The following is a 24,237-nucleotide window of genomic DNA, read 5'->3' as shown; positions in this document are numbered from 1 at the left end:
ACAAAGAGAGAGAAACATTGATGTGAGAGGGACTCATCGATTGGTTGTCTCCCACATCCTCCCTGACTGGGGTTGGGGATCGAGCCTGCAACTGAGGTACATGTCCTTGACCGGAATTGAACCCACAGCCCTTTAGTCCATAGGCCGGCGCTCTAACCACTGAGCCAAACTGGCTAGGGCAACTAATCTTATTTTGGTAGTCAGTTTCTCAATATGTACATATATCAAATCATCACGTTGTGCACTTTAGGCTTACACAATATTATATGTCAATTATATTTCATTAAAGTTGGAAGAAATGGGAGACTATAATAGTAACTATATCATAGAGTTAGACATCAATAATTTAGTGCCTTGCTAGTTTTTAAGTAACTGGAGGCAAGAACTTAGTCTCTTTTATCTTTCCTAACACCTGGTATAGTGTTGGATCATTTCTGAACTGGTAGAGTAGTTCAGAAGGTTGCGATCATGGTGATATGGGCCGGGCCTTTATCTGTGAGCTCCAGTGCTTTCACCATTTCCAGAATTTTGATTTATTGATCACTGTTTTACTTTGCTACCATTTCTTTTTTTTAATTTATTTTTATTTTTCATTTTTATTATTACTATTATTTTAAAACATGTCTTTATTGATTTCAGAGAGAGGAAAGGAAGGGGGGGGAGAGAGAGAAACATCAGTGATGAGAGAGTCATTGATCCGCTGCCTAGCCGGCAACCTGGGCATGTGTCCTGACTGGGAATCGAACCCCAATCTCCTGGATTCTAAGTTGGTGCTCAACCGCTGAGGCACGCCTGGCTGGGCTCTTTTTTTTTTTTTTTTTTAAAGAAATGTATCTTTATTGTTGAAAGTATTACAGATATCCCCCTTTTCCCTCCCATTGATCTCCTCCACCCTGCCCCTCCTTTGCTACCATTTCTTTACTTTAATCATGTCAATTAAAATAAGACATGAGAAGCTGTATTGCAACTTCCTGTGTTTGAGGAAGAGAATAATTACAAATTTTGGATTACATCCTAACTTGGATCCTAAGATCCTGGCTATATGGCCAAATTCAAGTGAAACAGTCCAAGACACACACCGCCCCCCATACCTGTCTATCCTGAGATTCAGGTTGTATAGTCATCATCCTAAATAAATATCATTTCTTTGGGCCTCTTTGTCCTATTTCAGTACTACTCAGATAAATAGACACAACTATCTGCAAAGCTATGTTTGAGTTTATGGTTTATTATATTGCAGCTTTATTAGATTATTTTCACCTCTGTTTGTTTTCATCCCTTTTGTGACTATGTAATTCATTTTGGAGTTTTTACTCTTTCATTATAGTATCACTTCTGAGCACATTCCAAACATTAGCTAGTTCTGTTTCTAGGTATAGAATGTCAGTGTTCTGATTCTAGCTTGTCTTTCTTGTTATTTTGATTCTTAATGTGGATCAAATCACTTTTGACCTAAATTACTATAGTTTGTGTCTAATCTATTTATTGATTTCCTTGGTACATTACTAATTAAAAACATAGTACAAATATTTTCACTGTAAAAATACAGAATTTATATTGCTTTCTTCAGGTTTTCCCCCACCATTTTCTTTTTTATCCTTGCATTGAAAAACTTTTGTTTGCCCGGCTGGGTGTGGCTCAGCGGTTGAGTATCAACCTAGGATCGAGGCGATTGGGGTTCAATTCCCAGTCAGGGCACATGCCCGGGTTGCGGGCTCGATCCCCAGTCGGGGGTGTACAGGAGGCAGCCGATCAATGACTCTCTCATCATTGATGTTTCTCTCTCTCTCTCTCTCTCTCTCTCTCCTTCTTCCTTTCTCTCTTTGAAATCAATAAAGATATATTAAAAAAAGAAAAGAAAAACTTTTGTTTGAGTGTGGATATTTCAGTGAAATTCCTGAACACTATTTTGGGGCTATACTTCTAATTACGAAGGAACATGTTAGTTAAATGTCTGAAATAAGCTGATAACCTAAATTCTTCTCAAAATTAATAACCCATGTGCTTAATACTATGTAGAGTATTAAGAGGTAGTATGCTATTAAAAAGTAGGAGGATTTTCTATAATATCTTCTGAAGAATTTATAGTATAGAATTCTAAAGAGTAAATAAATATACATAGATTTAAGAGGTTAAAAAGAAATATTGATAAGATTTTAATTTTTAAAATTTTAGGGATAATGTAACTCTTTGGTGGTAGTTTCTTTCCAAGTAATTTGGTTCTTTCTTTAGGGACCTTTTGGGGTGGGGGCAGGGGAGCTGTGAGGTTTTGTTATAGTGCTTTAAATGGAAGTGAAAACTGAATGTACAGATTGGTTACTTATCATGGAAGGTCACATCATATGCAGATTTATGACTTTGACAAATCATGAGTTGGCAGCAATGTTAAGCCTGCTGTAGCTTTTCATTGTCAGTGTGAAAAATTCCAAATAAAGTTAGCATACGTGCTGTGTCTTACTAGGGAGCTCTTTTATTACCTGAAATAATTCTTGGGTGGGCAAGGCCGATGCAGTATCTCACATACCTATAATCTAAACAAAATCTAAATTAAAGGAAGACTTAAAAGCAATGTAATGAGAAGGCTTGACTAGAGATATATATCTAAGGTCTCTCCTGGTCCTAAAATGCTTTGATTATGTGTTGCTTTGTATTTCCATTTTTCTTTAATTAGTTTTTCTTAGGAATTGGGTACCTTTAAGGAAACTAAATTTATTTCTGTGCCTCTTAACCTAGTCAGAAATGATGAGTAACAAAAAAGTATAGAAATAGAAGTGACGCTGGTAATTATTGCTAAGATCAATGCAGTTTTCATGAGCTAAAGGGAAACTTTCATTGGTTTTTTTAAAAATCCAGTGACCTCACAGCCTTACTTTATCTACCTGCTGTTTTGGAATGCATAGTAATAGGCATTATCCTCTACATTCCTTTTTATTTCAATATATCCCATTCTACCTACTTCAGGAGAATATGTTTGAATATTTTCATTTGAAAGTAATACAGTGTTAAAAAACCCCAACTATACATTATACTCTTGAATGAATATTGCCATGCTATGAAAAAGTAAATTTTGTAATGTAAAATTTAAGAAAACACTTTCTAGGCTAGAATTTTCATCCTGTATAATGAAATGCATAAACTAGGTAACTGCACACATTTCTTAACTGTTGAAGAACATTTATTGTACTTTGTAGAACAATAAAGTTGTACTGTGTATGTATAACAAACATAACATTCTAGTTTTTCCCCCGAAATGGTTTTAAGAAATCAAGGCCTAGGCATGAAATTGGTTTTCACCTTGGCCATGCATACATTCATTCACTGTGCCCTTTATTTTGCTTATTTGTTTTTAAAAATAGAGTAACAGCCCTACCCAGTTTGGCTCAGTGGTTGTAGTGTTGGCCTGTGGACTGAAGGGTCCTGAGTTCGATTCTGTCCAAGGGCATGTACCTCGGTTGCAGGCTCAGTCCCTGGTCCCTGTCAGTGCAAGAGTGGGAGAGAGAAAGAGAGAGAGAGAGAAATCGATGTGAGAGAGACCCACTGATTGGTTGCCCCCCACACTTGTCCCAAACGGTGCCGGGGATTGAGCCTGCAACTGAGGTACATGCCCTTTGCCATAATTGAACCCAGAACCCTTCAGTCCGAGGGCCAGTGCTTTAACCACTGAGCCAAACTGGCTATGGCTGAACCTTAATCTCAACACTCAATTTCTTCTTCTTTTTCTTAATTTTTATTAGTTTACAGTCAGTATTATTTGGTATTAGTTTCAGGTGTACAGCACAGTGGTCAGACAGTCATACTCTTCATTAACGTTCAATTCTTAAGTCTCAGGTAAATATGGTCAACTTCTTGGCAAGCTGATAACTCTTGTTATCTCTGGGAACTAGGAAGCCCCAACCACCCCTTTTCTGTTAGGTAGAGTCTTTGACTCCCATATTGCATTGAGGATGGATTTCATAGAGGTGCATCTGATGTGAAACAACCCTAACACACTCTGTTGAATGGGAAAATACTACTTTCCCTCCTCTCTCTCTAAAGTAGTTCTCTTAGGATAGAGATTACTAAGGAAAATTTATGTGGTTGAGGATTATGTTACCCTTACTTTATAATAACAACACAACCTTTGTATCTCCTCTTCAACTCTCTAAATAAAAATAGCATTACTGATAATAGATGGTAGAAATTGCCATCATTTGGCTCTTGGAAGTCTTATTTTTTTAATAGTAAAGTTTTACTTTAGCTTTTACCTACAAATTTAGAATAATTATTGATTTAAATATAAACTAATAAAAGTAATAGGGTTAGAATTTTTTTGGTTTCCATATAAGTTAATACTGACAAAGGCTAAAAAATCCTTTATCTTAGTAATCTCAGTAAGCTCATTTTACAGATAATGAACCAGGGGTTTGAGACAGTAAGTCCTTTGCTCAGGATCACCCCACTTAAGGTAAGGGAGCCCGATTCATGGCAATACTCAGGCCTCTGGGTTCCCAGGCCCAGGCTCTTTTTTTGTTTTGGATGATATTTATTTTTAGAGTGGGAAGAATGTTGAACAACTGGCCTAATTCAAAATATTTTTGAATGATTTTGATTAGTTTACATCAAAAATAAAGCCAGTACTAATTTCTAGTGAAATTGGTTATCTGCTTAATATGGAATAATTGGTGTTATTGGGTGGTTGTGGAGAGCAGTTTCTTTAGCCTTTCAAATTTACTCTAGTTTCTGCCTGGAGGACCTGTCCCAGAACTGGATAATCTCCTGAATTCAATTTCCTAGCTGACAACAGTGTTGACATTTTTTTGAGCACTGAAGTGGCTTTGTAGATCTGATCCATTGATTTTCAGATCAGGTTGGCTTATGGCCTTGAGAGGTCACCGTGGCACTGCCATTCTTTGTGATGTGTTTTATGCTATGTTTTTTTATTCCATGGGATACTGTGAAGACCTGGTGATGAGAGGTTGTCAGCCTGAGAACCTGACTTTGATCGTCATACACAGTAAAACTAGTAGAAAAAAGGAAGTTTCTATTCTTGTTAAAGGCTGGGCAGTCACAGGTGGGTGGTGGCCTTTTATAGCCATGTGGTTGCTGACACCATTACTCCTCTCCATTGAGGTGTCCTCTCAGCCTCTAGCCAGGACCCTTGCCTCCTGGGGAGGCAGGTAATTCTGATTAGCTGCAGACTTAAACCTTGGCTTATAAAGGGCAGTAATAATTATTTTACTTTAACCAAACATAACAGCACATTTTCAGGTATCAATGGTTCTGAGAGAATAGCTGTGATGTGGAGGCCTTTCTGTTAGGGACCTGCTTACATGCTAAAAAGTCACAAGTCATTTTTTTTCTGTTCTTCTCCCTTTTGCTCAAGAAACAGCATTCCCTCCCCACCTCCCACCCCTGCCCTTTTGGTAATAGTGAGAAAGAAAGAGAAGTCTACAAAGCTTATTGTAAGTGAAACTATATTCATAAATAGCTTCTTGATTGAGAACAAATGCCTCATTAATCTTAAGTGCTTCAACCAGAGAGCACAAGTAAAGTCAGGAAGAATAATGACTGACATTATGGGGAGCATAACATACTGCACCCTGCACCAGGATGTGCATGCCCGGAGGTCACCGGGCTACAAGGCACAGCTCCTTAGCAACGAGCAAAGTGATCTCTAGGACGAGTGGAGGGGAAAAAACTGCAGTGCAGGCATTTTTCATGATTGGAAAAAATTAGTCCAGTGGCATGACGAAGAAATCATGAACTTTGCTATTTGTTATCGAAGGTCATGCCAGGAAGAAAGAATAAACCAGCTGAGCTTTTATTCGAAAGCCAAATGTTGTACATTTTTAACGAAGTAAGATGTATGTTCAATTTCAAGTACTTTCTCAGGATCCTGGAAATACTGTTACATAAATGCAGTAAGTTCCCTATAAATGCCTTCCGACCACTCTTCAGTTATAGAGGTACTTCTCCTTGCCACCAAGCATGTGTCTGGCTTGCTACCAGACAGGCGCTTTATGAGCCTCAAATTAATTTTTTTATTGGTCTAGGTAATGCCATTAGACAAATCTGAGAACAAAATTTAATTTGAAACAAGCATGGAGTATGACTTTCTATTCTTCTGTTATCTTCCTTTCATACAAATGATTGATGATATTTAAATAGTTAAAATCTAGTAAGTGCACCCACCCCTCTCAAGATGTCCACATTCTAATCCCTGGAACCTGTTAGTACATTATGTTGCATGGAAAAGGGAGTTATGGAGCAGATAGCATTCACATTGCTAATCAGCTGATCCTATGAGAGGTAGGCTATTTTGGTTATTTGGGTGTCACAGGGCAATCACAAGGGTTCTAAAATGTGGAAGAGGCAGGCAGAAAGGAGGTCAGAGTGGTGTGATGTGAGAAGTACTTGACCTGCTGTTGCCAACTTTGAAGATGGAGGAGGAGTGCCATGAGCTAAGACATGTGGGCAGCCCTGAAAAGCTGGAGAGAGCAAAGAAATAGATTCTCCCTGAGAGCCTCCAGAAAGGGATGACCCAACTGACCCCTTATTCTAGCCTAGTGAGACCCATTTTGGACCTGTGACCTATTGAATTGTATACATTTGTGTTGTTTTAAGCCATTAATTTGAGGTAATCTATTATTGCAGTAATAGAGAATGAATACAGTATTCAGTAGAAAGACAGCCTTTTGAAAGGATAATTAATTTTCACTTGTAACTGTTTGGCATTTCACTAGGTACGTTGCATTTTCAGTGCCATCTCTCAAATACAGGCATCTTTCTCTGACTACCTTCTTCTGTCTTTCTAGCCCAGGCCTCTAGTTCCTGGACTCCAGCCGTCCTTTTACTTAACTGCAACAGAGATTCAGTAATGCTCCCAGCATTTCAGACTCTCCCTCCTCTCTTCTTCTTACTTTTGTTTTTAGCTACCACATTTCCTTACAGATACTTCCAGCTGCCTTGCCACTTTCTGACTTTATTATCTTCCCTTGGCATAACTCAACCCTGGTAAATCAACTGTCTCTATTCTGTACCTGCAGCCTTTTAGCTCAGTATGGCTGTGGAGAAACATCTAATATGCAGATCGTTCTTGCTTTCATTTTGTAACTCGTGAGTCCTCAGGAGTGCCAGTAATTCATACTGCATTCCCATCATGCATTCACTCTGCCATACCCCTGGTTGACCATTTCATACCTTCTATCATCTGAAGCTTCCCTGTGTCCTCTCCTATCCTCACTCTCGCCTCATGAACTCACTTCATCTTTAACTGAGAAATGGGAAGCCATCAGTAGAGATCTGCAAGTTTCCACCTGCATCGTCTCTGTGGTATCTCGTCCCTAAGGCCATCCCCTCTCTTACACACAGGATCATAGTTCCAATAGCTCATCCCTTTCTCTCCCTCATCACCAATGGTGCCCTCTCTGGATGATTCTCATTATCCACACAAGTTATTATTTCTTCCATTTTCAAATACACAAAAAACTTCTCTTAATCTTTCTTCTCCATCAGTTCCCACCCTATTTCTCCATGCCCCTGTGTATAGTAAAACTCCTTAGAAGTCTTGTCTTCATTCTCTCCAGTTCTTTTCCCCTACTTCTCTCATAAACTTATTCCAGTCACAGGCTTTGCCCCATGTTTCCCTAGAAACATCTGTTGCAGCAGCAAATCAGTTGGTCACTGCTTCCTGTGTGAACCACCATCTTCACTTGGCTTCCAGGACCCTGCACTCTCCTGCTTTCCCTCCTGCTCTACCAGCCAGCCACTTCCTTTTACACTCCAGAGCTCAAAATGTGGGCATCTTCTCTACACTAACCCATTCAGTTATCTCATCCCGTCTTATAGCTTTCGTAACAGCATCTAGTCATTGGTGGCTTGTACCTTTCTCTCTCCAGCTCAGCCTCTCCATTGAGGTGCAGATCCTTATGGCCAACTTCCTGAGCATCATGTCCAATGGGTAGCTCAAATACACACTGTCTCAAACTGAATTCCAGATCTCTTGCAGGCTTCCCAATTTCCAGACCTTCTAGCTGTTGAGGCCCAAAACTTAAGAGTTAGATATGCTTTTCTTTTTCTTATACCCCATATATGTCTGGCAGTAAATCCTGTCTTGTCTGCTCTTAAAATAATCTAGAATCCTTGTCACTTCTGCTGACATTACCAGATTAATCTACTCATTAACTCTTTCCTGGATTAAGGCAGTAACCTGCTAACTTCCCTTCTCACTTCTACCATTGAACCTCCTTTGCTATTAACATAACAGTTGGAATGAGCTAATTAACATGTTGAAGTCAGATCATGTTCTTGGCTCTGCTCAAATTTTACAGTGGCTTTCCATCTCTGTCAGGGTAAAGTCATCACCTTTTTTCATGGCCCAGGAAGCCTTATCAGATATTCTCCCACTTACTTTCTGACCAGCAGGATCTGACGACATCACCTTTCTCTAGGTAACTCCATGGCCCACTCCCATAGTACGTAACGTCCTCTACCATCTAAATAGTCTACTGATTTAGTTTGCTGCTGTCTCATCCAGAATGTAAGTTCACTGAGGGCAGGTCTTTGTCATTCACTACTGTTGCCCAGTGTCTAGAACATGGTGATTCACCAATATTTGTTTAAAGTATATTTTCATTTATACTACAAATTTAGATGTGGGCATCTAAATGGGAGAACTCATTTGCTAGTATAAAATTCATTGGAGCCTACTGAATTTCCATCCAGAAGATTACTGCAGGAAATCTGTCATTCACTTCCCTAATCATTCAGAATTCATGCCAGCCCTGTCCTGTGTGAGATCCTGCCCTCTCACCAACCTTGATAAATGAGCCACATCTTCAGAAATGGTTCTTCCAAGTTTTGTTGATCAGCACTTTGTAAGCTAGTTTTCTGTTAATGTGATTAATTACTCTTTTGTTTTCCCAGCTCAGACAGCCCTATTTTATGGTTTTGCTTTTCTGTTATGAACATGTCAGGTAAATAAGGGTGTGGGGAGGTACTTCAGTCTCATAATTTTTTTATAGCACTGAAAATTGGCTTTAGTGGCACTTAAGGATACGTCAGCTAAAATGAGAGCCTCTTACGAGGCAGCTTGAGAATGTCGGTTTTGGCATTTGTTTAACTGATGTTTTATAGAAGAGGCATTGGAACATGAATTCCCTCTACTACAAATACCGAGCAACTGTGATAGGTGTATTACAACAATGTCCTTCTCACCATTGCTAATGTTGTGTCAGCACTTTGATTATAAACACTCTTTTTCATGGTTTAATAACCGAGCCATAACAAAATCATTTCATGTTGTAAATTGGTATACTAGCTGTTCATCTCAGTGGTGATTTTATGAAACCGAAGTTTAAAAATACTTGGTATTGCTAAAAGGAGATTTTGTGCGTGATATTAGGTGAGGGAAAGGTACAGGAAAGGTACAATGTTCAGAATATGATCTGATTTTATACTTTTTCATTCAGCTTTCAGCTGCCCTGGGGTGAGTGGGTGGGGGCTACAATAGAATGGATCTTTTGATGCTGTACTCGGGAGACAGAATGACAGCAGCCTTATAAAGTAATTATGTCTTAACAGGCATTTCAGTATTTTGTTTTGCTTTGTTTTGTTTTAGGAGACAGTGGTTGACTAGCAGTATATTTATATCTTTATAATAGCAAGTCATTTTATACTGGACGTTATGTTCCTGGAAAAGTATGCTCATTAAACATAAGGTGAAACAAGGATGACAATGAGCACTGGCTGTTTAATTTTATTTGTTTATTTTGTTCTACAAGGCTGCACAATTTTGGTATCTCCATAGGTTAGGTTGGAGAGAAGTTTTAGCACACTGAAAGACTTGAAGAAATCATAGGTGTCCTATTTAAAATTTTCATTTAAGTAAAAAACACACAATAGGATAAACTTCCACAGTTATATTAACTTAAATTATATATACTTAATAGAAAATAAGTTTTAATTTCTTTGTGTGTGTGTGCGTGTTTAATATAAGAGTACTAAATATTTTTAGGGAAGTTTCCTATATCCAGCACTCTCAGATTTTTAAATCTCATTTTCTACAGAAAACTACTGCTGCTATTTTGCCAATGACCTTTCAGATCTTTGCATAAACTGATGTTATTATATTTTCTTGCTGTTCTTGGGCGACCCAAATGGCATCACAGTTTATTTAACATGCCTTATAGTGTTTTCATTCATATTACATTGTATAATTCTTACTAACTCAGTATTTATAGATTGACTATCTTTTTCATTACTATTTTAAATTTCAAGCTTGAATCTATTCTTATTGAAAAATTCAGATATGACAAATAAAATCTAAGTAACTGATAATTCCAGTTCCTCCCAGAGGCAACTGTTTTCTCTGTTGTAAACAGAAATAAAATGATAGCCATTGTACATTATTCCTTCTGATAGATGTAAATGTTTATCTAAGATAAATTCCAAGAAATTGAATCACTGAGTTATAACTTATGTGCATTTAAAATTTTGATTGATAATGCCAAATGCCTCTCCAGAGGTACCATAATAACTCACATCCCCCAAACTATGTATTTTCTGATTTAAAAATCAGAAATGATATAATAATATCTCATTATTATATTTTCTTTACTCTTAAAGTTGAGTATCTTTTATGTGTTTATTGGCAATGAGGAATCTTTGAATCTTTTTGCCTATTTCTCATCAGTGTGGGTTTAAAAATATTTTCTGGATAACAGTCTTTGTTTTGTATTGAAAATACTTTCTTGTTTTATCATTTTGTTAATTCTTTAGAATTTTAAAATTTTGATATATTCAAAATTTATTAATCTTCCCAATATGCCTTTTGTCTTTTAAATGTTATATTAAGAAGTTGTACTTACCCTAAATTCATTAATATATTTGCCTACAATCTCATTTAATACTTTTATAGTTCTGTTTACTTTTTGAAGTTAGGTTTATAAATCAATTGGAATTTATTATTATGAATCAGAGCATCTCTCTCTCTCTCTCTCTCTCTCTCTCTCTCTCTCTCACTCACACACACACACACACACACATACCCCACATGCACACATAGACTTCATTCAGTAGAATGCATTATTGAAGAGTTTGTGGTATTAATTTTGTTTATTCTTCTCTTTCTGTTTTCTAATTCTTCAACTAAGAGTAGTCTGCTATTTAACATATCTTTTAATTTTTGTTTTTTTAATTAATCCTCAACCAAGGATATTTTTCCCATTCATTTTTAGAGAGAGTGGAAGGTGGCAGGGAGAGAGAGAGAATGGGGGTGAGGGAAGAGACATCGATGTGAGAAAGACACATCAGTTGGTTGCCTCCCTCACATATCCTGACTGGGACTGGGATCGAACCTGCAACCCAGGCCCTTGACTGGGAATAGAACCAGTGACCCTTCTATGTGGGCTGATGCTCTAACCACTGAGCAATGCTGGCCAGGGCCATGTCCTTTAAGTTTTAAATTTCAAATTTTTTTGTTTATAGAATTTTTATATAATTTAAAAAAAACTGATTTGTCATTTAGGGTGTCTTACATTCTTAATACCCACATTTAATTATTAAACATATTAAAATGCTTATTTTACAACTTGTTTCTGAGATTATTATGCATCTAATTCTACTGTCATTTTTTATTTTATTTTTTTTTATTCATGGAGCTCATATTTCCTTGCATGTGTTTTGAGTTTTGATTATAAGCTTACATTCCTTAGAATGATATTTGGGGAATTTCATGAGACCTTTGTTATAGGTGGATCTTGGAAATTACAACTTTTATTTTTAAACTATCACAGTTCACCTTCTGATATCATCCTTCTTCATAAACAGTGTAAGAACCTCACAACAGTATAATTTCATTATTCCCCTCCCTCACCTCAGAGCCACAGAACTCAGTCTCTTTCTGTCTTTCTCTGCAACCCCCTGAGTCTATCTGGATCTCCTCCAGAGCCTTCCAAGAAAGTCTGCACCACTGGCCCAGGCTGGCCACAGCCAGCAGACTCTTCCACAGGGTTGGAGCTTAGCAGGGCAGGGCCATAGGGAGTCTGGAAGATGGGGCTAGTGCATTCCCCCAGGCTGATGCTGTATGAAGGGGAATGCTCCACCTAGGAAGATAGCATCTGTGGGCAGTGTGAGAAAATGGCATCTGGAGACAGCTGTCCCTCTAGCCCCCTCTCCCTGTATGACTCCAGTCTGCTCTGAGCTTTCATGTCTCTGTTGGAGCCCTAGATGAGTGCCAGCAAATGAGATTTTTGTGCACTGGATCTTTAAGAAGACACCTCACTTTCTACTGACCCCTCAAAGTCTCCCCGGCAGATGGAATTCTCACAGATTTTTACAGCTAGATATTATGTAGGCGCCTCTTTTTTGGAGGTAGGGGGCTTTGCCCCTGAAATATTCCTGTGGATTCTCTACCGCCCTGTGGGTTTGGGGTCAGCTCTTTACATGTCTCCATCCTTCCTACCACTCTGGATGTGGCTTTGTATGTAATCCTTGGTATAAGACCTCTGTCCAGTTAGTCTTCATTTGGTTGCTCAGGTTGATTGTCCTATAATTAAGTTGTCATTTGCATTTGGTCCTGGGAGGAGGTGAGTGTACCTTCCACCTACTCCACCACCTTCTTGCATCCCCTGGTGTCTGTGTATCTTCTGTGGGGAAGTGTCTGTCCAGAGCTTATGCCTATTTTTTAATTGGGTTGTTTGTTTTCTTATTGTTGAGGATTAAGTGTTTTTTAAATATATTTGGATACCAGATCTGTATTTTGAAAACACTTTCTCCAGGTCTGGCTTAGGTTAAAATCGGTTAGAAGACTGACATCCACAAAAATGTCCTCCTCTCCCCTCTCTCCTGGTCCCCCTATTATCTGGGGCTTTTCTCTGTACCTTCAGGGAGAGCCTGGTGAGTCCTCACCTCAAGGACCTATTTTCTCTGCTTGGTCTGGGGGTCCCATTTTTGGGCAGACGAGATATATCACTGACTGTGGTCTCGTCTGGCAGCCTCAGACCAGGTGGATTCCACCTGACCTGACTTTGAATGAGATGAGGGCTCTCTCCCTCATCCCCACTAAGCAGAGCCCCACTCAGAGAAACTGGATGTGCTGGTTATGTGGGCTGGGGGCTGGCTCAGGGTTGGGGTTACCACTGGAGGACCTTTGTGGTTTGGGTGCTGTGACCTGCCCCACAGCCTCCAGCCTGATGTCCTACCTTCTGGCACCTTCGATGAGACCTCTTGTAAAGTCCCTTCTGCTCACAATAGCTCAGGTGGATCCTGCTATTGCAACTGAGAACTTCACCTGGATAGAGCATGTTCATAGTGGTCCCTGTGATAGGCTGAGACTCCCTAGATCTTGCTTTCCTGACAGAGAGGAAGGGGCTCTGCACTTGGAGGGAGAGGGAACAGGCCAGACTATGCAGTCCCCACCCTCCAGGGCCCTGGATGGCAGAGCCAGGCTGATCAGCTCAGTCCACTGATGGATCAGGGCAGGACTGGTGTGGGATAGGAGTAATGTTGAGGGGTGGGACATGGGTAGGGCACAAGAAGGATGGATGGGACCTTCCAGCTGGGTGTGTCACTTCCAGGTACCTTCATGTCCTTCACTCCCAGCCTCTCCTTCTCCCTCCCTCCTTGAGGTCTCTGCCCCAGGTCTCGGCACCCCTACTTTCCCAAATAAGGCTCAACGTGGACAAGGTGACCTCAGATGTAGGGAACTGCCCCGAACACCTTAAAACCATATTTATACTCGACAGAGAATTTGCAGTTCTACAGACCCATCCTAAATAAAGATTTATGGATGCAGATATTCCCTTCAGCACGATGATGGGAGTGAAAAATCAAAAATGGCTCATGTTCCACAGCAGAGGCTTCAGAAATTTTGATGTGGGGACAGAGAAAATGCCAGAGGACTGACTGGCAGTCCACTCCTAGGGAAATGAAGTTCCGGGAGGGAACACGCCCTAGAACCTCTCCACCCAACACCCGCAGTACACCCCCCTCCTCCCAGAGAGACACACACACACACACACACACACACACACATGCACAGGCACCCACATATGCATGCATGAGCATGGGAACACAGGTACACACATGTGTACAAGCTGACACAACGTACACACACAGAGGAAGGACTGGAATGGTGAGGACCCCCTGTCAGAGCTCTTCTCCCTGGAAGGACTTTGTTCTTTACTTGATTTTGAATTGCTTTAGAATTCATTATTTTACTATATAATAAACCTTTTTTTGTCCTAAATCCTTTAAAATTAAAAATTAAATAATATACTTTTAATCCATAGATGAGTGATCAATGGATAACATTGAACATAGGACTTTAATATTTTTAGAACTATCAGTGATATTATAAAAAAACTTAGACATCACCTCAAGGAGAAGATAAGAGATTTGCAAGTGCCACCCCATAGGTGACCTTCATGAGTGGCTTGGTGAATATTACTCACTCTCTGCCTCTCTCATTCTCTTTGTCTGTCTCTGTCACAGGCAGACTCATATTCACATATGTGTGTCTTCCTGTTGAAATCACACTTATGGCATCTAACAGGTGGAATCCTGGATACAGAAAGGTGGTCCATGTGTCTCACATGAGAGGACGCCTGAGGTCTTTATCTGTTGGCACATAGAGACCCCTCCACCCACTTTAGCAGCTGCTCAGCTTCCCTCATCCATGTATCAGGATTGGTGGATCTCATCCCCTCTCAATGGACGTTAGTGCTTTTTCTAATTCCCTGCTATTTAGTCAGTGCTCTGATGGGTAGTCTCGAAATTACATCTTTGAACAATTGTGCACTAATTTCTGTGGGGTAACCTCCTGGGTGAGCACTGCCAGGTGCAGGGGGCACCTGTGGACCTTTGGTGGGTCCTGCCCACTGTCCTCCCAGAGGAGGGGTCTCTCCCCCTTCTCTCCAGGGGGCCTGCTGGGGCCTCTGCTGCCTCACTTTGTCCCAAGAGCTGGTCGCCACCAGACCAGAAGCCTGCCATTCTGATGGTGATGGTGCTCTTTCCCTGGTGTTGACAGTGGGTATGTACCCATCGGGGAGGTCGGGCACCTCTGATATGTAGAGGCATGTGCACTGCTTCTCTTTGGAAGTGCATGTGTTTGCCCTCTGTTCCTTTAGGAAACACTGACTTTTGAAAGTTTTCTGCACCACAGGGATGTGAAACCTTTCTCTAGCCTCGGGTTGTGAGTAATGCTTTCCAGCTTGTGGTTTGTCTTTCCAGATTTATGCGCTTTTCTAGTTTTGGTGGGGGTCAAGGGAAGAGCTGGCCGTTGCCTGACTGGCTTCTGGCCCTGTGGTCAAGTTAGTACAGTGGTCTCAATCCTAAGGTTATGCACACACTAAAAGGGCTTCTTTTTTTTAACATCTGATCTCTAATCCATCTGGGATTTGCCTTCCAAATAACAAAAATGCTATTTCAGATAAAAACAAATAAAAATATGTGAGCAGACACAACATGGCACCTATTGCAAGATTCCATTTATAGGGAACGTCCAGAATGGGTAAAGCAGCAGAAACAGAAAGAAGAGCAGGGGTTGCCAGGGGCAGGAGGAGTGGGGAGAGAGTACTTTTGGTGCAGGGTTTCCTTTTGGGTGATGGGACATCCTGCAACTAGATAGTGGTGATGCTTGCACAACATCCTGAATGTACTTCATGCTCAGGAATGGCACCATTTAAAATACAATTTTATTTATTACTTATTTATATCAGAAAAATAAGGGCTAGAAACTTAAAAAAGAAAATAATAAAAGCAGCCCCCAAAAAAGAACCCCAAAGAAGAAACGTAATAAAATACAAAAGTAAAGTACATCTTGGAGAAAACCAAAATTCTACAATGAAATAAAATAAGTCAGAAAGTTTAGTGAGTGTGCGTAAAGCCTCTTCTTTGAGTGAGAGCAGTCTTTGAGCTAGCCCTGGTGTTTCTTCCAGGGGCAGCTTCTCGTGTGTTGCAGGAACCAAGGCAGATTCTGAGGATGGTTCTTCAGCCACGGTTGGTGGGGCATCACTTATATCAGCAGATAGTGTACAGGCCAGCCCTGGCTCCAGAGCTGCAGCTGGAGCAGCTGCTGGAAGTGGCATGACCACTGGAGGTGGATACCCCTGCAGCTCTGCATTGGGGTTCTCAGGATGGACATCAGGTGTTACAGCAGGAGCCACCTCTACCTCCTGCGCTGGTGCTGGATTTGTGAGAGGAGAAAAGACCACCCACGTTCCTGCCATTCCCATGTGCCCCCCCTCCAAAGACAGAACACAGCTATAGCCCAGGACCCATTACCACAGGACACCTTCCCCACTGGCAGTCCAGCAGTTGCGTGGTCTGAGGCCAGTCTTCGTTCCTGGCCAGCCTTGGGGAGTGCTCCCTGTGTTTCTGGTACCAATCCCTCCCATAAGCTCCCATGCACCTCCACCACCCATTCTGCCCCCACATCCCCCACCTTCTCACCCTTGGGCTCTGCCTCCTTGGTCTCCAGGTTATCCTGCCTGGTTTGTTTAACATCAGCTCCATGCTCAAGGTTTGAGTTGAAAAATTTGAGCTTCCTGTGAAGCCTGGGCTGCTTTGGGGTTGGAGGCCTATGGCACCTGGGTGGCTTTAGGGAGGAGTCCGTCACCCGCCATCCATCGGCAACTGGTTCCTCAGATAACCAGGTGACTGCACTCACTTCAGGCCTGCTCTGGCCCTCCGTCGTATGGCTCACTGGCCCCTCACAGGTGGAGACGCGGTGGGGGTCTCCATGTACCAGCTGTTGCTCCGCCTTGTCCTCTGTTGATCTCTGTAATGACAGTGACTGGCAGCCAGTTGGGAGGCCTCAAGTTGTGTCTGGCCCTAGACACTGCTGCTTCTGCCCACTGGACCTTCTGCTCCCAGATCAGGCCCAGCCCTGTGTCTGTGCAGACCCTCCACCCAGCGGAAATGGGATTCACCTCCAGGGCTCGGGATAAACCTCGGGTAGGGGGCGCTGCCCACACTCCATTTCCACCCAATCAGTCTTCACCTGGGGTGTGGTCATGACAGGCCCACCAGGCTTCTGATTCCTCCAATCTCTTCTTGGTCCGGGCAGGCCCTCCCTGTGTGAACCCCCTTACACAAGCACACACACACAGTCACCTGATGGGACATAGGGCTGGTAAGGTTGGACCAGAGTGGTGGCCCAGCCCAATCCAAACTGGCCTGAGCCTCCCTGTGTTACCTCTGGGTTCTGCCTTGAGAAGGGCCATAGGTGTCTGGGCTGAGTCTGAACCCAGTGTCGGTCACAGCGGAATATACTCTCCCTACTGCCTCTTTTGGGTTCACGGCGTCGGAACAATGGCAAACAACACGAAAACATGGTGTCCTCCCTCCAATGTCTCTCACCAAAGTGAAGTGGTTATAGGTCTGTTGTAGAATGTGGCTGCCGGGTTACCAGGGTTCCAAGTTGTATTTGGCTCCATCCTCAGGAAGTGATGTCACTGCCTGGGTCCCCTGCCCCAAGCATCTACTCAGATAAGAACAGTGACTTCACTTCCTGACAAGAATGGTAACCTCACTATACCGAGCAGTCACCTTCTTTCCTGATGTTATATTTTTTCATTTCTACCATTTTAATTTGTTGTCCAAACAGTTTTTAAGACTTTGCTAAAGAATTTCTTTCTCTTCATATATGTTGTCTATCTTTTTCACTAGGTCCTTTAGCATTTTGAACATACAAAAATGAACAGAGATATAAGGGAAAGTAGCAGTCTATTCAATTTGTATAAAATTGTAGTCCAAGAAAGTGAAGAAAGAGAGAATGGGTGAGAAGAAATATTTAAAATGAATGTGGCACCCCTGCCGGGCGTGGCTCAGTGGTTGAGTGTTGATCTTGGATCCAGGCAATTGGGGTTCAATTCCTGGTCAGGGCACATACCTAGGCTGGAGGCTTGATCCCTGGACCTGGTTAGGGCCCATGCCAGAGGCAACCAGTCAACGTGTCTCTCTCACATTGATGTTTCTCTGTCTCTCTCTCTTTCTCCTTTCCACTCTCTCTGAAGAGCAATGGAAAAAATATCCTCAGGTGCGAATTAAAAAAAAAAATCTTAAGTCTACATATTCTACTTTAGAAGACTTTTCCTCCTGTTCTGCAACATGTGTACCTGTTAATGATCTTAATCAGGTGCTTAAAGCAGCTTCCATGCTGCTTTGCTGTATTTAACTCTGCTAACGTGTCCCTTTAGGTGTCTTCTCGCTACTAGTTTCGTTAATCAGACATCTAATTCTCTGAGTGTCTGAGTTCCTCACAGCCCACAGCTCTCCCTTGCCTCATTCTCGTGTTTATACTGACACCTTTTTATATATAATTTTGACCTTGTGTTTTGTTTACATTTTCTCCCCCCGCCCCCAAATGTATCTTTAATTATTGGAAAAAATATAAAATTAGTGATGTTATATGAAATTATTATTGACTAATCTGACTTATTCCAGTTCTCATTTTTAGTATTTGGATTTTAAAATATTCCTTTCCTTGTGTTGCATCAGAACAAGTTCTTTCAAAGGCTTTGTGATGTGGATAGAGAAATTCTCCATTGAGTTATCCCCTTGAGCTGGGTTTATTATGGATTCAAATGTATGTAGACAGAGCAGCCTTTGCTACTCTGAACCATTGATAATCATCTAGGAAATTTCACATAGATGTTCAGAGACATTCCAGACACATAAAACCATTGAATGTCTTCAGTCATTTGCCTTTTCTGTTGCCTGTTAAGAGTTACACAGATATGTTGATTTTCCTTAGTTGATTGTTATTGTTATCCTCAGAAAAATAAAAGCTGTGGAGCCTGATGCTCCATTATTAATAGTTGATACTTTAGAGAGAGTCCTTGTAAAGCTAGGCAGATCTGTCAAAATTACTTATGAGAGATCACCTTGGAGAACAGACAAAGAAATTTTTTATATACAGCTTAGAGAAAAAAGAACAAAATAGCCTGTAACTATTTTTAATTGGATTTATTGGGGTGACATTGGTTAATACAGCCATACAGGTTTCAAGTATACAATTCAATAAAACATCATCTCCACACTGCATCGTGTGCTCATCACCCAAAGCTCATAAACTATTTTTTAAAACTCTATTAATGCAGTAAACTGGGAGGACAAGCTTGAAGTTGAAAATAAAAACTTACTTAAGTATTTAATAAAAAGTTCTAGGTCAACAAAAGGCATTGCATTGCTCTCTGGCCCTATTTTCTCATGGACTTTTCCCTAGGGTTATAAGGAGAAATGATGAGTAAAGTCTGCATTTGTAGTGAGGGGAGTCATCTTAGAGTGAGAATGTGCATATACGTGCGTGTCAAGCTAAGACACACAAACGTGCCAAAAAGACAAACTTGTGTCGGGAGGATGAGGAGACACATTTTACCGCCCTGTCCCCTTGGGTTGGGAGCCTGGATGTCTCGGACAATCATCCAATACTGTTTGCCCACAGGAAGACCCGAATGACGATTTTATGACCTCGAGTTGACTCTCAGCTTCCTTTAAAAGGCATCTCTTTCACGTTCCTCAAACTGCTATTTCTGTCATAGGCCCTTTTCACTGCTCCCTCCACGTCTTTCACAAAGAGCTTCCTGCTTCTCCGTGTATCCGAATGAAGTGTGCCAGTTCTCTGCTTTTTAGCCATCTTGACCTGAGGGGATTCCCAGATCACAAAAGAACCCAGGTGTCACCTCTGTTCTAGAATTGTAGTTCAGACCTCTCCAGGCACCACCAAGTTCTCTGTGCCACCGCTCTCCTCGCAGATGGCAGCTGGACATGGTAGCAGGAGAATGATGGTTTCCTCGAGGAGCTGTGCATCCTGAGGACATTTTTCGGTATACCCTCACCTTCCCACCTCTCTTTTTCTTTTCCCTTCTCGGAAGGGAAAAGATAGGCCTTCATAAAATTCCTGATGGTTTTATTTTAAAATAAAAAAATAGACTTTATGGGAATATTAAGCAGTAATGGCTTTTACTATATAGGTCTGATAATTATGTGGTATTCTTTTTGTCCCCAGGAGTGCTGTCTGTGCAATTTGAGAGGAGGCGCTCTTAAGGAAACGAAGAACAATAAGTAAGTAAGATGTTCCTGTGTTGAATTTCACTGTTTTCTTCTCCTCTCTAAATGGTTGAGCCTCTGGGTGGCAGTTTGCTTTACCTGTCATTGTTGGGACACATTGTTCCAAGGCTTGTGCTGTCCAGATATGAGCGTGGGAGTCTGTTTAGGGACCATTAAGACACCACACTCACCTCTCCTGGACAAAGGTGTTCTAAGTCTTGCTCCTGTCCTATGTCTCTGACACCATGAAGAACAACCCCTTTTTACTAACAGAGTCTTTTAAATGAAGGCAGGCAACCCATATCATTCTAGGTGCCATTGGAATTCTAGCATTTAATATGATGAATTCTATTAGTTTAATAAAAACAATATGCCTGAAAACAGTGAAATGTTATCTTCAGATAAATAGAATCAATCATGGTCAAACATTAAAGCAAAACCATTTATTTTTAACACCAGCAAATTAATAAGAAAATGTATGTACTACAGTAGAAACACAGGGAGAAACATTGATTTTAAGATTTAAAAGGGCCAGTTGGAGAATATGAAGAGTCTGGAAGGAAAGCCATAAGTGAACATAAAAGAAAGGTAATAAGGTTTTTATGATGATGGTTAAAATATATTTTTCTGTGCATTTAATTTTTGTGACCTGATTTTAATATTTAAAATTGGGTCAAAGCATTTATAGGATCCTTTGGAAATAGAAACATGTAGACAGGTTTAGGCTGAGTTTTTTTGTTGTTTGTGTTATTTTTAAATATATATATCTTTATTGATTTCAGAGAGAGGAAGAGAGACAGAGAGAGAGACAGAAATATCAATGAGGAGTCATTGATTGGCTGCCTCCTGCGTGCCCCCTACTGGGGATCAAGCCCACAACCTAGGCATATGCCCTGACTGGGAATAGAACCATAATCTCCTGGATCATAGGTTGATGCTCAACTGCTGAGCCACTCTGGCCTGGGTTGGCAGAGGTTTTAAGCTGGCACTTGAGGACCAGATTCAGCCCTAAGATATGTTCTATTTGACCAATACACATTTTGTAAATTTGATCAAATTTCAAAAGTTAAAATTTTTTTTTATTATCCAGATTTTATCTTTACTTGAAAAATGATTGTGCATCTCTATATGGCCATAGCAAGTTGGGATGAGAACCTGGCCTAAATGGGCATGCGCTGCCTAAGTTACCATGATTTAACCTGTACACTATTTGTTTATATCCTGTGTGGTCCCACTGGCACTGGACTTGGGACCCCACGTGTAATGTTATGATGCAGTTTGCATATTTGTGTGCATGTACACGTTTCTGACTGCTTTAAGGAAGAGTAAAGTTTAGTCCAAGAAACTGTACTTTTGCTTAATATTGGATCTTCATCTTCCACAGTTAATGTGATTGGCAGTATGCTAAAAATATTGACTAGTTCTATGATGTTGTACAGGTCATGCAGACTGTGAGATGACTTAGGTGGCTCCTGTGAAGCAGGGGTGATAAGAACTTCTCTTCCTACTCTTGGGCTAGGGCAAAAAGAAATGGTGTTTGCTGTAGAATTATAGTATTTATCTAGATGTAAAAGAATGCCCTGATGGGGTTGACACTCATCCTTTCTTCCTGTGGCATTTAAAACAGGATGGAGTCTTGCATTGTTTGAGTGAAATAAATATGCTTTTGATTTTAAAATAGGTTGGTGGATTTGATGATTCTTTGAAGATCTTTTTAAACCTCAAGAGTCTTTTTGTTTGGGGCACAACATTTATGAAAAACTTAATGGTGTTAGTGGGGACATTGTCATTTTTCTGGAGTAATTCAGGATTTGGAAGGAGATACTAGGTTTTAAGTAGGAAACAAGGGAGCAAGCTAATTTCATTTCTTATCTCTAGGTTCCTTTGATTATGGTGGGATTGCAATGAGAAACAATTTAATTAAAGACTTAAGCAGTATTAGTTCTTATAGAAAACTTGCTATTTGTCCTGGTTTGCTTTATGGCATTTGTATTATGTAAAAAGATTATGTGCTATACCCAGTTCATAACTTTTATTATTTGAATTAACATTTTACCACATATTAATTAATTAGCTAAAGTATATTAAACACCTCTACATTTCAGTATCAAATGAACCAGCAAGCCTACATTTCAGTATTTTGCAGGTCAAGCATAGAAAACTGTACATATATTATAGGATCGAGTCTTTGGTCTTCACCTAGTTTTTCATGTCACAGTGGTGGGCAGGTGTACTCCTGAATCCATCCAAGTATTACCTAACAGGTTTAAAATTCAAAGAGTAGTCTGCCTGTGATGGATTCAGGCTCTTGGCTTTCTTTCTTATATCTCTGTGTTTCCCCCCTGTGAGAATTGCATCGCCTGGTTTAAGTACGAGGTATATAAGTTTAGGGAACTTTTGTTGATGTTTAATGTCTCCTTTTCTGTAGGTGGGCCCATGTCATGTGCGCTGTCGCGGTCCCAGAAGTTCGGTTCACTAATGTCCCAGAAAGGACACAGATAGATGTAGGCAGAATACCTTTACAGAGGTTAAAATTGGTGAGTGGCAAAGCTTCTTTTTTAACTCATAAATTAGCATTAATTTCAAGTTCTGAATATTTTTATTAATACACACATTCCCAAGACGATTTTTCTCTTAGGTTGATTTTATTGTTCTACCCTTTCCTTCAGCCTAAATTTACTTATCTGTACATACTCTTTTCCTGTTATATTGTAAGTATGCTTATATAACCTTCCTCAGATTCTGTTTGTAATAAGGCAAAAGAATACTCCATTTCCTGGGTTAATGTGAATTTTCAAGGCTATCTGGTGAGGTTTTTTGGTAATGGACCTGCGCTGTCTAACTATCCCTGTTTAAATTGTTTAGTTTTTCTGTCTCTTCCCTCTCGTTGGTTGGTCTTAACTTAGCAAAATGTATCTATTGTGATTTCATCATCTCTTCACCAAGAAGAGACCTGTAGAGAATACAAAACCTTTTATTATTACCCAGGGATTTTCTCACGAATAAGACAAGTTATTTAATTTGCCAAACTCTCTGGCTAATTATCTTCTGACCTGTTTAGAAACTTTCATAAAAATCTTTCCACTGGTTCTCTTTACTCAGAGTATTTCTTATTGAAAAAGATAGGTCTTTAATGTCTTTAACATTGAAGTAACTCTGGAGTTCTGTTAAATTGTGAACCAAAAGATCATTAGGTTAGACTTATGTAGTTCATATTTAATGAGAATTTTTCCTAAAGGTAAATTGCATAACCTTAAAATACTGGAGCAGATCTTACACATAGACAATACCCTATAAGATCTTCAGTTCTTGTTATTTTTAACTTGGGGTCCTTCCACTATAGGATGTTTCAGGCACTGTAGCTGTAGCGCTTGCTCTACCTTACTGTTACTCATTTCATTACTAGTCTTTTCTCCAGCAGGGAACTGGGTGTACTACTGTCTCTGTCTCAGGTACTTGGAATCTAATCTAATGTCTTTTTTTCTCTGAGAAGGGAAAGTGAACACTATTACTTTTCATTATAGCTCAAGGATTTCACATTGCTAGAAAACAGTGGCCCTTTATGGAGCTGATGACTGCTTTGCAGATATGAGCGGTGGGACTGGGATGCTCAGGATGTGGTAATGGAAATTTTGTGAATGAGGTAGATATGAATGGGTCATTTAAAAGGCCTTTTAAAGTTCAATTCTTTGATTCCTGGACTTCCAAAGGAAAGCTTGAAATCTTATATCTTGGTCACCAGTGGAAAAAACACACCAATAAGAAATAAAAAACATTTGCTATCAGGTAGGATATTAAAAAAATGTTGAGTTCACATGTCAAAGAATTTTTAATATTTAATGTGACAAATACTAACAAATATCTTACATTTTAATTTTTTATGATTTACAAGTAATACATATTTTCAAAAATTCAAACACTACATTGAAAGATGACTTCTGTTCCCCAGGTTAATGCCCCTCATAATGAATGATCACTGCTCTTGATGTTGGACCTTCATCCTGACTACTGTTGTCCATGAGTGTTTTCTTAATGGTGTATTGTTATCCACACCAATCCCAAAGGGGTTTTAAGGAAACTGCAGGGAGGGGCAGCATGATCATTTCAGTGCCATTCAGGAAGCTGTATCTAGAAGTCTGGAATCTGATGATTGCATGGGACAATGGCAAAGCTTACTGTTTTCCTTGCAATGCTGTGCCTCCACTT

The 24,237-nt window shown here is 40.3% G+C and overlaps 1 protein-coding gene across 2 annotated transcripts in view; it reads left to right on the top strand.

Annotated features, from left to right (window-relative positions):
- Positions 1-24,237, top strand: part of KDM4C (lysine demethylase 4C) — a 308,354-nt gene that overhangs the window by 185,488 nt on the left and 98,629 nt on the right. For both annotated transcript variants that reach the window (XM_016214253.2, XM_087822671.1), the window contains 2 exons: positions 19,991-20,046; positions 22,460-22,568. In XM_016214253.2, the coding sequence (XP_016069739.2) occupies positions 19,991-20,046; positions 22,460-22,568 (165 nt within the window). The remainder of the gene's footprint in view (positions 1-19,990; positions 20,047-22,459; positions 22,569-24,237) is intronic.

This window comes from Miniopterus natalensis, chromosome 12, assembly GCF_054644295.1.
Source record: "Miniopterus natalensis isolate mMinNat1 chromosome 12, mMinNat1.hap1, whole genome shotgun sequence".
In the NCBI taxonomy this organism is placed as follows: Eukaryota; Metazoa; Chordata; class Mammalia; order Chiroptera; family Miniopteridae; genus Miniopterus; species Miniopterus natalensis.
This window is presented reverse-complemented; position numbering and strand designations above follow the sequence as displayed.